General features: G+C 44.8%; 1 protein-coding gene across 5 annotated transcripts in view; it reads right to left on the bottom strand.

The window, feature by feature from the left end:
• The window catches only part of TSGA10 (testis specific 10), a 54,027-nt gene that overhangs the window by 31,723 nt on the left and 5,767 nt on the right, over nt 1–16,537 (bottom strand). For 4 of the 5 annotated variants that reach the window (XM_019525479.1, XM_019525480.1, XM_019525481.1 and 1 more), the window contains exons 1-3: nt 14,259–14,466; nt 9,409–9,624; nt 4,993–5,058 (exon numbers count right to left, since the gene is read on the bottom strand). In XM_019525479.1, the coding sequence (XP_019381024.1) occupies nt 4,993–5,058; nt 9,409–9,624; nt 14,259–14,441 (465 nt within the window). In that variant the 5' untranslated portion in view covers nt 14,442–14,466. Of the gene's footprint in view, nt 1–4,992; nt 5,059–9,408; nt 9,625–14,258; nt 14,467–16,537 lie in introns of those variants that run through there. The other variant, XM_019525483.1, reaches the window with a different exon arrangement.

Raw genomic sequence — 16,537 nt, 5'->3', positions numbered from 1 at the left:
ACTGTTTAAATATCCTGCTTCCAGGACTATTTCTAGATTTTACATTAAGAAGTCTTTGTATAAAATGCATAAACAATGTATTTTATCCAAAAGTTGGGTAGAGGAGCTGTAACCCAGAACTCTCTTTTCCTAAAAGTGCCTGAATTAGAAAGCCATAATGTTATGCTGCCTCTTGCTCCATGAATTTTGAATTCTTTTTGCAGCTTCAGCTTCATTGAGAAGGATGGACAATGCCCTCACACAGAACAGCCTATAGCTTGATGGTTAAGACGCTCTCTTAAGGGGTGGGTTTGAGCCTCAAAAGGTGGAGGAGGGATTGACTCAGCTCTTGTACTTTTTGATTTAATTTTCTAACCACTAGACAATTATTTTAAAGGTGAGCACCGCTGCTAACCACCAACTCCATCTGCTCTTCCCTTTCACCTTGTTCTAAAAAAACCACAAAAATCCCAGCAGTCACTAACCTTTTGTCAGGAAACCGCACTCTTAAGACATGCTCTTAGAATGCCTTCTTGACTGAGACCCTCCAAGACTCAGGTGGAGAAATGCCCAATTCCTGGATCCTAACTGGGCTTATGTGTAAGACAGGGCACCTCTGCCCTTTCAAAAGTGAGTCAATTATAGGCATGGGAAGAGATGCACCTTTTTAACTTAAAAAAATTTATTAAGAAACATTAAGAAAGAGTATATGTATCTCTAGAGTTAGGAGGCAGCTGAGTGGGAGTTGTGAAGATCACAATTTTGGGCTTAGGCCTCTGAATTCCATCAGTCTTTTTGTAGGCATCTAAGTCCTTTACTGGTTCTAGCCTTTAATGTCCATAATTCCAACTTGCAAAATGAAAGACACTAGGGGTGTGTCCTGACAAGTATGCGTGTGCAGTCTGCAGCACTGCAAGCTGCATGTAGTGCACACGCACATGTTCACTGCACTAATCTGAACGGGAAATCCCAGTGTATAAAAACACATGCTGCTAAAAAAAGCAGCATGGTAAACAAAGCAATATGTGCTGCCAGAAACAGACCCTGGCTGGCTAGAGACATCACTCTGGCTGATGGCCAGGTTCTGAGGGGCTGGCTCAGTGCCACTGCTGCCCCAGGATATGCCTCCCCCTTGGTAAGGTTGCTGGCAATTTGCCACGTGCTGGAGGGTGCATGCAGGGGCATGCCCTGGGACAAATAGCTGCAGCACAAGTATGTACTACTGCTATTTGTCTTGTGGGGAACACATGCCCCTGAACATATGTGCTCATCAGAAAGCACCCTAGAGGTGGAGACAGACATAACATTTGAACTGTTCCGAGAACGTCACTGATTCTGAACTGGCTCACATTTGTCCCTGGACAGAGGTGTCCACACGTACACCGTTAAGAGTCCTATTTAAACCTCCACTTCACTGCTACCAAAATGCCACCAGGGGTGGTAGAGTACCCAGACCATCATGGTTTCCAGAAGCCAATGCCAGGAGTTTCCCCAAGATTCCCCTAGAGTGGGAGAAATGCCCATATTGGCTGAACCACTGAGAAAGAAGATGACACCACTGTCAGCAACTGAAATGCTCTGTTCCTTCTTCTCAAAACATTTAAAAGTTCAAAAGACTGATGGGGTTTAATAAAGAAGACTGTTTAAAAAATCTGTGTGGTTCACTGGGGGTGCATGGGTGTGTTTACGGAGGGAATAGCTTGGCCTTCATTACAGAAAACGGATCCTACTCTGTGGGGTCCCAGACTCATATGGGGCAGGAGCATGGGGACTGATGAAAGGCTTGCTAGGTGCTGTGACTTCCTCCTTATGCATCCAGGGAGGAAGGGGGATCTGGGTGCTCCCAGGGCCCCTGGAAGAATTCTACGGCTTTTCAAACCTGCCCTTAAAGGTATTTAATCAGTTCAACCTTCCTACTATAGAACCTGCAGCTACTGGATCCCAAGCTCACTTGGGGCAGGGAGGTGAGAATGGAGTGGTTGTTGGGTGCTGGGAAGCTGTGTGACCCTTGCATGTGGTATCCAGGGATCTGGGTGTTCTGGGAGCTCCCCGAGATCTCTGCTTTTCTGCTTTTGCAAGACTAGCACTGGAAGGCATTTTGTCAATTGAACTTTCTTACACAGACCCTTCCCTGTGGTCCCAGGATCACTTGGGTAAGGGAATGACTGGAGAGGTTGCCAGGTGTTGGGAATAGGTGGTGAGGAACAGGCATGTGGAAGGGTCCTGTATGGAAGTAAATTGACAAAATGATTTCCAGCGCAGGCAAAGAAGATGATATTCTTGGGGCTCCTGAAGCATGTAGCTGCCCAGGCACCACAAGCATAGGTCATTCAGACTCCCCAGCACCTGGTAACCCCTCAACTCACACCCCCTACTCCAAATGAGCCTGGGATCCACAGCACAGGGTCCATTCAGAGAACTGAAATTGACAGTATGTTTTCCAGAGCAGGCAAAAAAAAACTGGAGATCTTGTGGGAGTCCCAGAACATGTAGTCCCCTAGGCACCACAATCAGGGTCACTCAGCTCCCCTTAGCACCTGGCAACCCCCAACTCACTCCCTTGCCACAGGGTCCCTGCAGCGAAGTGAAACTGACAGTGTAAGTCTTGCTTAAAGTGAGAGAGATCTTGGGAAGCCCCTGGAGTACTCCCCACAACATGACAAGCAAGGGATCACACAGGCCCCAACCATCTGCCAACCCCCTGACACTCATCACAACTCCAAATGAACCTGGGATGCACAGCACAGAGTCCATGAAGGGAAGTAAAGCTGACGAAATAGCTTTCAGGGGACAGAGGGTGAAAAACATCAGCATTCCTGGGGCTCCCCAAGGAACTATGAGCAGGGTTACACAGCCTCCTGCACCTGGCTACTCACCCCTGCCCCAAATGAAGCTGGGACTCCCACCCAGGTCTTTTGCAGGAATTGAACCTAACACGGAGGCTTTCTGCTTCCCCACCCTTGCAAACTGTATTCTTTGTAGTCTGTAGAGCCCTGGCTGCATTCACAATAGTCCTTTGCCCTGGATGTATTTGGGGAGTATGGGGGGAGGGGGGGAGGAGCTGTGCAGTGTGGGACAGGACTGACCAGACACTAGGCATGAAATGCCCTGTTCACAGAGGACTAGGTTAAAATAGTACTCAGTTTTTCTGGTGTGCTTTTAAAACGTTCCAGAAATTGAAACCAGCCTCAAGTGGTGTACACATCTAGATTCTTGGGTTTTCAAATGTATTTAAAATGTTCTAGATGTACACATCACAAGCTTGCATTGATAGGCAGTGGCATCAAACATTCCATGCAACTACGTGTGGGCTACATCCCAGTTTCCATGGTGCTCTAAGCAGACAACTTAGCCCACCTGAAACGAGAGCTATGCAATGACTATACTGTTTCTGGTTCAGGAGGCAGAAGGTGTGGATCCCTGAAGAGTAGTTGAGGATGCCATTTGTCTAGCAAGATAAGCTTGCAGTGTGGATATGATCTAATCCTACAGTGACCTGCCAGGGCACAGTAGTCCTCCCACAGTGAGCTCATCGCAGGACTGAGGCATAAGAACCACTGTAATATCCAAATACATAAACAGCAAAAAATGGAATCTTGTGAAAACTCTTAATATTGCTGTGTGGTAGGAGTCCTATGTGGTCTTAACAACTGCAAACTTTTATTTCCCAATGCAAGATTCCATAAATTAGTAATTTACTGTAGAAGCAGGTTAATGCATCCAATCACTAACCCAGAGTTTATTTTGATAAAATGTTTATCATAATTTTATGTAAAATTGTATACATGTCCAAACAACATTATATTATTAATATATGGGGAAGGTGTAAAATTATTTAAAGGATAAGATATTGGTTTTCTATGTTTCTTAGAAGTATTCACAGCAGTCAAGTAATATAGATCGTGCAGAAGAGTTAATATGACTCTCAAAAATAAAGACACTCAAAATAAACTGCAAGATATTCTGATTTGTCTAGAGACTTAAAAAATTAGATATCCATTTCAGTGCATATATATTTCATAATTTTTATGTTTTGTGGAATAGTAAAAAGAAAGGCAAATTAAATTCACTCATTCACAGAAAAACGATCAAATGTAACTGAATTAAGAGATAAGGCTTTACCCCAAACCAACTGATATGCGATAACTATTTATGAGTGCAATAAGTGAAAGTTAGACTGTAGCAGCTTACCCTTCAATGAAATACAGTTAAACTGCCCCTAACTTTCAGAGTGCTGGCAGATGTGCAGCTCCCCGCTGTAATTCATGGCGCTTTGCAGGAAGTGTCATGAGTTACACGTTCCCACCGACCCAACAAATGTTTGCTGTTGGGTCCAGGCAGTTGGGGGATTGAGCTCCATTTTGGAACAGCTGCATGTGTGCAGTCACTTTCCCCTAGGCCCTGCCCCCCCGCCTCAGCTCCGGTGCTGTCTTCATAATCGGAAGTGGGGAAGGAAGGGGAGGGAGCTCAGTCTGGGCTTTGCCCAGGCTGTGCTGGAGGATGGAGCAGGTGGATTACCCCTCCCCCCTCACCGGAAGGGGGCTGGACAAACCCCAGACAAAACTCCCTCACCTCCCGTCTCCCCCTCCCATTCTGAAGACAGCACCAGCAGAGGGGCTGAGCTTTATCACCGCAGGCCTGCTCCTGGCACATGCTAACAGAAGTTAATGAAGGCACTGTGGAGCGCTTTCACCTGAACCCTCATGTAATGGGGGCTCAGATTATCATGCAGTTGAGCACTTTTAAAGTGCTCTGCAGCCATGCACTTCTGTTAGGGCACAGCTGTAGAGCACTTCAAAGGGGCTGATTATACAAGAAAACGTAACTTCTGTCTGTGCCCTCACTAGCTGCCTGGAAACTGCATAGACACCAACATTTACTAGACACTTTCTTGGAAATAAGTCCCTGCTCCTGTTACCTCATTTTAATTTGACTAATTATCCCATTGGAATAGCATTAAATATACTTTGATTTCATAACTACAAAAATACTAAGAACATATATTTAGCTTACAGAATTGAGTATTTCCACTGTATGTTCCAACTTTCTGATATTATTTTGCTGTTGTCGAATTTGAATCTAAAATAAAACATGAGAAAAGTGCAATGGTAACTATTCAACAGAAAATACAGCATGTTTTGCCCAGTGTTTCTGCTCTTTTTAAGCTGTTTGAACATGTCTTCTAGATTAGCTGGACTGGAGACACACTGTTTAACAAGAAACTTCCATTAAAGAATGAACTAGAATGCAGAGGTCTAAATAATAAGAATTTTGCCTGAGTAAGTCATCAATAGAGCAAGAAAAGCATCAATGTCTGTTGCAGTGAGCAAAAAGAAAGTGCAAAATCCCTTTCACCAGATTTGCATTCCCAAGAAACTTGTTGAAATGGGGCTAGTTAAATGTAGGGTTTCCCATAAGATTCCTCTACCCTTGCTCTACAGCTGACAGGGACACCAAAGTACAATACTGTCCACAGTGTTATAAATTCAAGTTGTTGCACATGGACCAAAAAAGGCTGAAGACTGGAATAAGGAGTTCAGCAAGTTTTGTTTTTGTTTTGAAACCAGACACACAGCCCAGCTACCTTTCCTCTGAGCAGTACTTACATATTAAGCATCTATACACAATTTTCGTAATGGTAAAATCAAAAGCCATTTTCACTGGAATAATCAAAACATGTTTCCTCTATTGCAACTCCTATAATTTTATCCCTCAGCTTTTTTGGCGCTAGGGTGATTTAAAAGAAAAAATGGCAAGAATGTATGCTCCCTTATCTAGCATATGCCGTAAAATGTTGTTTATTCCAGCAATTTTCAATTGAAATATCATGACAAGTTTGTCTCTGTGACAAGAGTACCTCTACTAATCTATCAGTGACTCCGCCCTCCTGTTATGGGCCAACCGCCTACCTTCTCGCCTGCCATGCCTTGATCTTGATTAATTAATGGATGTTAATTAGCAGGAGGCTGCCCATTTTATTTTGCCCTGGTGCCAGGGAGTGCTATCTGCGGCTCCTTTTCCTCCCCTACACCGCAGCCCAAGCTTCGCAGAGGATACTGATGTGGTTTGATCTGGACCTTGTTGTAATTTGGCCCTCCCCTTGTCTTTCCTGGGCTTTCCACCACCCTGTCTCACTCTTTCTCGTTCCGCGCCTTCCTGGCACTCCACTGCCCTCCTCACTCTAGGGCTTCTCGCTGCCTCCTCACTCTGGGGCTGGGGCCAGTGCACCCCAAAATGCTGCACCCTCTCTGGTGCTGGGGTCCCCACGTCACTGGGGATCCCCTATGAGGCCTCCTCCAACCCCTAATAGCCTCACCCAAACCACCGGTCTTATAAAACTAGAAACAGAAAACTCACACCCCTGGGCTATAACATAAAATCTAAGCTGTCTAGCTAACCATCACTCAGTCCCTACCAGGGAATTCTCCACCCCATAACAGCAAACAGGAGCTGCTCGCGCCATCAGGCTTCTCCACTCTGCTTGCTCCAGCAGAGTTCCTCCTCCCTTGGCTGCTAGCAAAGAACTGCCCTCCTGGCCTCAGCCCTGGGGTTTATATGTGCCAGGCCCTGCCCCTTCCTGTCAGCTGACTCCCCAGTGGTTGCAATAGCAACCCACACCTGTGCCCCTGCTCTGAGAGTAGCAGGCACCTTAGTGTCCTGCTACAGTCTCCAACCTTGCAATCAGCTCAATACAGGCAGATTCTTATGTTCACAGAGTCCAACTGAAGCCAATGGCTCTTACTGTGTGTGGGTAAAGGGACCTCCTCATATGCTCTGAACGCAAGACTAGGACCTTTGCATATTTTGCAGTCCTAAAGTAAACTTTAAAATCTGAAGCTTTATTGAGTGATAAAGATATTTCTTGCCGAAATTTAACAGAACAGGTCAAATTATTTCATCTGATTTAGTAAAAGTTCCTTTTCTAGTTATGTTCCTGGGACAGATTGTCAACTTGCATGAATTCTCATAATTCAACTTAAGTAAATAAGGCATGACAATTTTCTCCAGCCCAAATCAGGAAGGATCTGGCCCTCTATATTTAATAAATTCAATGAGCTTCAGAAAACATGTGGTCTTCACACCTTCTATTTTTGGCATCTGCATTCATCTGAAACGCTATTCTCTCCTCAACTATGGAAATAGAAGATGCTAAATCTCAAAAAGTGGGATATAATTTATCCTTTTTTGGGATGGTGAAGCAGGGAGAAATCTTCTCACATTGCTCTGAAAAGACTGTTTTGTCTTTAACTGCAGAAATGCCAATTCCACATATTTCAGCCTCTATGATATCACTGCTCAAATTGATCTTGTCACTAAATGTGAACTGTCCTACCAGACAAGGTTGTAGGATTATCCCTAAAACATAAGATGACTGGCAGTCTACTCTTGGCCTTTCTTCCCAAATTTAAACATAACTCTTTTTCCTTGACTATTTAGTCTAACCCAGTGATTCCCAGCCAGGGAGTTATGGAACCCTGTTGCAACATTAGCACTCTTTGGCATACAAACCTCTACATGTGAGTCACAAGATAAACCCAGAAATTCCAAATATGAATCCACAATATCAAAAACATTCTGACCTGCTTGCTATTTCTGAGTTCTTTGCAACAAAAGAATTGCTCTATTATTTTTCCACAGTCAGAAAGCAAGAAAAAGCCAAGAGTTAGCATTTTTTGATGGGTACCCTGAATCTAACAAGGGGTTCCCCGAGACTAACAAGATTGAGACTTACTGATTTAACTCGTTACTAAGCATCTTTCTTAAGTGCTTTAAGAGTACAATGCACCAGCCATACTTGCCCTCTTCCCTTCATTATTTTTTTAAAGTTTTTTAATACATTATCTTTTAAATTAAAAAAATAAAATAAAATATACCTTCAAGCAGAAAGCAAGACTAGAACATTTCATCCCAAAAAATTAAGGGATAGCTCCTATTTCACTTTGCATGCCCGAGTGGCACTTACGCAGATAAATAACTATGGCTTTTAATCGAATCTGCTGGAGTGTACTAATTAGTGCACTCCAGCAGCCTCCATGTCATACGCATTCAACATGGCTGCATTTCAAAATGGCAGCGGGAGTACTTTATCTAAAGCTCATTCAACGAGCTTTAGTTTCATAGTTTCTAGGGTCGGAAGGGATCTGAGCAGATCATCTAGTCTGACCCCCTGCCATGGCAGGAAGAGCACTGTGGTCAAATGACCCCAGTAAGGTGGTCATCCAACCTTCTCTTAAAAACCCCCAGGTTTTTAAAGCGCCCCTACTGTCATTTTGAAGCGTGGGATGCTGAATACATGCGATGCTGGGGGCACTTTGATTAGAGCAGCTCTCAGATCTACTCTAAGTAAAACGGCTCCCCTCCACCCCAGAGCTCGTGTGAACCTCCTTACTGATTAGCAGGGATCCTGGTTTTCTCTGATAAAAAAATCCTCAATTTGGGGGGTTAAAAAAATACCCCCAAATCTACATTTTTCCATGATTAAAATGAAACACCACTAATACGCAGATATATATAGTGGTGTTTCATTTTAATCAGGGAAAAATGTGGATTTAGGGTTACTTTTTTAACCTCAAAATTGGGGATGTTTTATTATCAGAGGAAAAACAAGGACTAAGTCACTTTCCCAGGGTGCAGGAGACCTGGATTCTGGGGCTACTCCTCACCCAGGAGAAGCTTGAAACTGTATCTCCTATTTCCCAGAAAAATACTTCAATCATCAGGCCACAAGTCTGGTGATCCCACAGACCCTGCATGAGGCTCTCTCTTGGAGTTGGCTCATTAGGCAACAGAAACACGTTGCCAAAAGGAGGATGAAGCCTAGAGGTTGTGGCTCAGTGAAATGGATCCTTCCCTGGAAGGAAGGGACTCAACCTGGGCCCTTGTTTCCAATAGGGCCGAACACTATTTAGCCATTTTATCCACTTAGAAAGCAAGGTACAACGGACCAGCTTTAAGGTGAGGCTTGAAAAGAATTCATGGCAATGTCTAGCCTGTGTCCTTGTGATTAGAGCTCTTTGCAAGAAAGCAAATACAGGGTCAAATCCTCACTGGTTAGGAAGACTTAAAACTCAGTCTCTAAACAAGTGCCCTGACCACTAGGTTTCTAGGCTGAAAGGCAGGAGTTCCCCTTTCCATCATATAAAACCCACTAGGCATGTTGTTTGCCTGACAAATTCTGGGGACTTGTTCAACTCTATGCACAAATCTGGGCAATTCTGGTTTCCCTGGGTAGTGCTAGCAGGCTGGCATGAATACTGCTAACTTGTAAAATGCATCTAAATGTAAAAAACTGAAGTTATATTGCTACATACATACTATTTAGGCAAGTAAAGCACAATAAAATTTGGCCACAAAAGTTGTGAACTTACCAACTCCCTCTATAGTACACACTCTTTTTAGCACACAGTATTGATTCTGATCATTAAATACCTTTGCTTCCTCAAGTTCCTTGTCGGCAGTATTCAACACTAATTCTTTTTCTTTTTCCAGCTGTTCAGCCAATTTGTCAACTACTACCAGTTCTTTACAAAGATACTCATTCTTACTGGTCAGATTGTCCACCTGACTCTCCACATCCTGCTTGGTATCAAGCAGTTGCATAACATGTTGCTCTAATTCATAGTTTTCCTTCTTCAGTTCTTCAATCTAACGGGAACAGAAAAAAATACAAGTATTTTACTTCTCTTACTCTTAAAAGATTTACACAGTAAACACTTCACAACAGAAAAGTTTATTTACTTACATGAGTGCAATTACCTTATGCCTACAGTAGCTTAACTACAGTATTAACTCGATTCTAAGACAAAGGTGTCGCCCTCTGCCCCATTTGACATAGGGAAAAAAGCCTCTCATTTTAGAAGTGTATGTGGCAGGGAGGAGGAGTAACTGCTGTGGCTCAGGCTGCAGCCTCTACCCAGATTCAGGTCCATAGCCACAGCTGCTGTCTGTCTGTTCCCCCCTGCATCCCACCATCTCTCTCCTGCAGCATCTTCTACCCTTCTCCCCTCCACCCCCCATCATGCAGCCTCTACTCTCCTTCCTGTCCCTCTCCATCCCATGGTTACCCTTGCTCCGTGCCAGCATGCTGCATCCATGCTGCAGCCTGTGGAACTGAGCACAGCCCCAAAGCAGCAGCATACAGCCCACATGTCTACTGGGGGCTGTGCTCAGTGCTCCAGGTTAGAATGGGGACTGAGCCTGCTGGCACTGAGCAGAAGCTGGGGAAGAAACAGGGAAGCAGAGGCTGCGGGTAGGATGGGAAGGGAGCAGGGAGCAGAGGCTGCAAACTATAGGCCTGAATTTATGCAGAAGTTCACTGATCAATGGTCCTTTGGTACCACATCAAAATGCAGTGTGATGCAGATAGTACTGGATGTGTGAACTTCACTCAGTTCCAATAACTATGTTTTATACAGATGCCTTCAGAAATTAGCAGTGGTGGACAGAACTATCTTCAAGATATTCTATTTGTAACCGGGGAATACCCAAAGGTGTGCTCATCCTCAATTGGAAAGGATAGATGAGGCAGTCAACAGTGCTGTAAGAAGGCCACGGGTGATTTGAGCACAGGTTCCTCTTTCCTCTATAGAGTCAACTCCACACCAATGCTCTTAACTCAGTTTATTGAATTATAATACACATATTATTTCTTATTATATATGTAAATATTCTAATAGGTAACAAAGGAAAACTTTCTGAAAATATTCTTAGCAGTATCTTTTAACAACATCAAAGGTATACAGATGAATATTTACAATATGATAAGCCAAAAACCCATTAAACCAAACTAACCCAAATCCATAACACTTTGTACAACATACTCATAATTATGATAACGGTTATACAAAATATGAGGTGCAGTCTTACACGACATGAGGCGCGTTTACCCCTGGATCCCAGCTAGCAAGGGGTGCTTCCCCTTCTATGGGTCTAGGTGGGAGAGAAACTTTTACCCAGGGCTTCCCAGGGGGGAAATTACCTTATTTCAGGAATGCCTCCCCTGAGGGACCCAACTCCGCCAGCAACTTAGTTTCCTTCGAGGAGCCATCAACCAGACCTCAGAGCCCTTCGCTCAGTCAGAGGCCCCACCAGCACCACTGATCACTGCGTCACTCCAGCACCTCCCCTCCTGGCCCTGTGCCCCACTTTGGGCACCGAGGGTTCTTCCAGCTCTTGTGGGGACGGAACCTAGCCGCTGCTGGCTGGGTTTACCTGGCCTTATGCCTTGACATCCCCTTTCCTGGGCCCTGCTCTAGGTTCCGGGGCTTTTTTAGTTCTTTGGCCGGGCCACACTGCGGGGCTCCAATTATCCAGCTTACGCCCGGGCCAACCTGAGCAGCCTCAAGCTGCTCCCAGGGCAGGTTCTCTGCGTGCCGGACTGCACAATGTGCGGGGCCCGAGCAGCCTTGAGCTACTCCCAGGGCTGGCTCCCCATTTGCCGACCTGCACACCACTCCGTCCAGCCCTCTGCTGAGGATGCAGGCTTGAGCTGCCTCAACGCAGCTCCCAGAGCCTGAGCCTGAGCCCTGTGCACCAGCCTGTGCACCACTGGGGTGAAGAAAGGATCTTGTGTAGGCTCTTCCCTCTCCAATGTCCCTTGCTGTCTCTGCCCAGTGTGCTGAGCACGCTGGGCTTTTATTTACACTGGAGGCCCTGCCCCTGAAGTCTGCCAGACCTGCAAAGAGCAGTCTTCAATCAGGTCCAGGTGCTCCTTGCCCCCCCACCTCCAAGCAGAGGCAGGACAAGCCCCTCTCATCTGTTACCTGATTGGTAGAAATGTTCCACCAATCAGAAGTGTCCTTCTCCAAGCTGGGCTTGCTGGGCAAAAGCGGCACATATTTATTCTTATCTAGGAAGTTCCAAACAATTGGGACAAACACTCTTCCACCTGGAGGGAGCTCTCATGGGAGGTTCTTTGGAGGTTAATTTATCATCTCTGTTGTTCAGCATGTACATAAGGACATTAGGAGAATTAATGACAAATTATGAGCTGTTGCATGTAATGAGAATCATCATGTGATCTGGCTGACATAATGGAACAAATAATTCTGTACAACTACGAACTTGGAGAATAGATGTGTGCAAAGTGGCCAGTTCTTAAATAAGACAAACCCAGGTAATGATGGAAAAGGCACCAGAAAAATTGACTAGGTTGGTACCTGCAAGGAAGGATGCTGCTGTACATTGGGTCCTCTGGGAAGGTCCAACTAGTATCAAATCATAGATAATTAGGTTTGGAAGGGACCTTAGGAGGTCATCTAGTCTAACCCCTGCTCAAAGCAGGACCATCCCCAACTATATCATCCCAGCCAAGGCGTTGTCTAGCTGGGTCTTAAAAACCTCCAAGGATGGAGACTCCACTACCTCTCTGGGTAACCTGTTCCAGTGTTTTACTACCCTCCTAGTGAGAAAGTTTTCCCTGATATCCAACCTAAACTTCCCTTGCTGCAACTTGAGACCACTGTTCTTTGTTCTATCATCTGCCACCACTGAGAACAGTTAAGCTCCATCCTCTTTGGAACTCCTCTTCAGGTGGTTGAAGGTTATTATTAAATCCCGTCAGAATGTCAATACCTGCTGATTTACTTACAGGCTATGTACAGCATGCACAACAATATTCATATCTGGTAGCCATGCTGGAACCCAAAAGGTTCGTTTTAACCTCTAAACCCCAAAATTTTTCAAAGCCCAATTAACTACGAAAATCCCTCCCTCAGTCCCCGCCTCGAGACAGCTGAGATTGGCAACAGTATTTGAATTGGAACTTGCTTGGTATAAATTAAGAGTTTCCATGAATATTATCCCCGACTCTGTAATTAGTTTCCCTCCTTGGTCATCAGGATCATGGATCTGTTTATCGTTCATGCTGCCATTTTTTCTCAGATGTACATAAGGGCTCAAAACTGAGAATAGTTTAGAGCCAGTGGTGATGTGCAGGCAGGCGGGGCAGAGCACTGGTGCACCCTGTGACAGCCAGTGCTCCCCACTTAGGCAACAGGCAGGGGGTAGGCAGTGGTGCCCCCCCTGTGAGTACCAGCCAGAGAGTGGAGGCGCCAAGAGAAGTGCCGCTGGCACTTCTGGGTGCCCCGCTCATGCTTCCCAGTCAGCGTGATCAGCCATGGGGGCTTCCCCCTCAACTCTGTGAGCTCGGCTATGGTTGCTGACTGCCCACTGGGGGGGGCACATGCCCCCCTGACTCAGGAAGTGCCAGTTCCCCCTGGTTAGAGCTGTCCAACTCATGGCCTGAGCTATCCAACTCAAGGCCGCATGAAGCCTCTGAGAGGTTTGCCTCTGGCTCTAGAGGCTCCTTATCCAGGTGCAGCAGCCCTCACTACTCTCCTGCTGCTGCCACCAGAGTCTTTGGGCTCACTCTCTCTCTCTCTCCTGGCTTTTGCTTCCTTCCCCACACCTGGGGGCAGGGCAGGGTGGCCAGCTTGTAGAGCTGGAGTGGACTGCCAGTGGTTTTGGGGGGACCCAAAACCCATGCAGCATGGGGTCACCAGCACAATACAGTGTCTGCACTATGGTGTGCAGCCTGGAGGTGTGCAGTCCATGCAACATGGGCCTGGGGTGCCTGCAGCCCCTAGCCACTCAGAAGTTGGACAGCCCTGGTTTAGGTGAAGTCTTAAAGTATGGTAGGGTAGGATGATTTTACTTTTTATGGAAGAACACAGAAACTTGAAAATATCTAACTAAAAATTCATGACTAACTTAAATTTCAGGAGGTGTCTACAACTCTGTGCATTGATAAAAACAGATGCATGTATTAACTTTAAAGCATCATTTATAACAATTTAAATGGAACATTGGTAATTATGTCACTGCTGATCATTTTTAGTTGAAACATCCAAAAACTTTTGGCCTTGGCTATAGCTTAGAAGCACCCCTTCCACTGGTTGCTAATTTTGAGGAGACACACCTACCATCCAATACCCAAGAGAAATGAAAGTAGTAAGCATCAAATGGCTATACAAACAGCAACTCACTGAGTTTTTGTTTGATTTACGAAGTTCATCAAGGATTAATTTGTTGAGGTTAGTAGCATAACATACTGAAAAATGCTGATGTAAATATAACAGGATACCATGTCATGAGTGTTTTGGATCTTCAACTTCCTTCAGTAGCAAAGTAGCTTGCCAGCTCTTCACTGTTTAATACCCATCTAAATTATAATGGTTACTTTGGGGCTATAACTTCAGTATGTAAGATTTTCAAAATTCTTGTTTCCTACAAAATGCTACAATAGCAAAAAATGTAATGCAGAAAAGTAAAAACCGAACCTTTGAATTCAATTTATGGATTATTTTGTCTTTGTTCGTAATCTTGTTTTCCAAATTAGAAGATCTCTCACTTTCAGAAGCTCGATCCCCTAAATCAAAATCATCTCCTCTTCTTGTTACCTTTTTGAGATAATAGAAAACATGAAGTACTGTACTTCTGCATTTTAGAAAGGCATGCTGCATGGAGTAACAAAGAGTGAGCCTTGAAAATGGGAGAAAACATATGCTTAGATACTTCATAAAAACAAAAAACAACGTATTTGCCCTCAAGCCACAATTGGCATAGCCACACAATTTACCACAACATAGCTGAGGGTAGAGGGGATTTACAGTACATCAGTTACTCCACAATAATTGCCCATGTGCACACTTTGATCCATCAGGAAAAGAAAGTGAATCCAAAGTAGCTTGCCTCTTGCTTACTCTGGGGTAATTTGTTCATGTGCTTATATTGTGTAACATCAGCCTAAGATAAAAATCGTCAAGTTTAAGAACCAAAGGTACTTGAAATAAAGTCTGTAAATTTCGCTTTTGAAAAGCAAATAAAAATATGACTGATATTGAGATTAACCAGGTGCTTCAGTGGAAGGCTTGCCTTGTAAAAACAAGACGTAGAATTTGATCTAACTTCAGTGAAAGCACTGAATTGGTCCCTCAAGTGGAATAATACAAAAGAACTCAAGGACTGGAGTAAACCAAGCTACTCTTAAAATTAATCCTTTTGTCTTGTGCATCTTAAGCAATGAAAGCAATCAGCTGTCATTCTCAAAAAGAGTAAAACAAAGATCAGTATAGTTTGAATATGAACAATACTTTAAAAAATCATACTAAAGCAGGGGTGTCAAAATATGGCTCAACCCACAGTGCTGCCCATGGATTTCTGACTGGTCCCATGCACCATATGCAGCATGTGCTGGCTCTGGCCCTGCATACTGCACATGGCACATAGAGCCTGTCTGACATGAGCTGCATGCAGTGTGTGGGGCCAGTCCAGGACATGTTCTGCATGTGGCTGGCCTGGATCAGGCCCACACACAGAATATAGTGCATAGGGCCAAGCTGGAGCAGCCTCTGAGTGCAGCACATGGGGCTGGGGCCAGCACATGTTGCATATGGTGCGCACGAGTGGAATAAGCACACTTGCTGCGCACAGTGCATGGGGCCAGTACAGGGTGTGTGCTACGTGTGACACACGCCAGACCTGCCCTGTGCGCTGGCCCTGTAAACCTGATCCAGCCCACAGACCAGACCTGAACCCCTTATCTGGCCTACGGGACCAAGTAAGTTGGATACCCCTGCACTAAATGAGAGAAAAGGAATGACACGAAATAGCACCTCTCAGAAGGTATTTATTGGTTAATTCTTCTGAATGAGCCAATTCCTTCAGCAAAACAAGACTGATTATTCCCGTAAGATTCAAATTGAGTGAATGGGGCACGTGTGCATCAAAAACATGCTCTGAACCTGCAAATATTTATGAAACTGCTTAATTTAGCACTTGAGCATGATCATTTACAGGATCGAGCCCTCATAGATAACTGAGGAGCAGCGATGATCAGGTGTACTGAATGGTATAAGCTCAGGTGTCTAACCCACCCTACCCACCAGAGCTGGATTCAGATCACAGGGCTCTTCATGGGTTAAGGGCTGGGGGTTGGAGCAGCAGTTGTTTTCCTCTGCACCTGACATGCCCCCCCAACCCGGCTCTGTCCCAGACTTCCACTTGCCCTGCCCCTGATCTCTCTGGGAGCCCCAGACATTTGACACCCCTGAAAGAGCCAAATTCAAGGATCTCAAAGGAGATGGCACACCAAGTGACACAGCAGGGAGAGGCTATGATTTTTCAGAGGCAGACCTGGGATAATCACTGAAATTATACTGAAAAGCTTTAGAAAAAGTCTTGCCATGAACTAACTGACAAATCTGACCAAACATAGTCAAACAACTCTTACACAATAAAGAAAAAAATAAGATAAATGCTAACAATTCCGGACCCGGTTGTTTTCTTTGGATTCAATAGGACTTTGTTAGGAGCTTCAATGACCAGCACCCCAAATGTATTCAAATCACTCACTCCACTTTATTCACTGCTCTATGCTTGTCCTTTTACAATATTGAATTAAGTCAATGGGTTCACAAAAGCTTCTGCTTTATACACGTGTACATTATTTAGTTAGTCTAAAAGTGCAAATTCTACCCTGACTCCAAACTTACATCTAACTACCATTCCCCAGAGGTGGGCAAACTATATCCATCCAACCCCCCCTCACTCACCCCCC

This window comes from Gavialis gangeticus, unplaced genomic scaffold, assembly GCF_001723915.1.
Source record: "Gavialis gangeticus isolate Ggan-Ray unplaced genomic scaffold, GavGan_comp1, whole genome shotgun sequence".
Classification (NCBI taxonomy): Eukaryota; Metazoa; Chordata; order Crocodylia; family Gavialidae; genus Gavialis; species Gavialis gangeticus.
The sequence above is the reverse complement of the archived record's forward strand: the minus strand, read 5'-3'. Positions and strand labels throughout refer to the sequence as shown.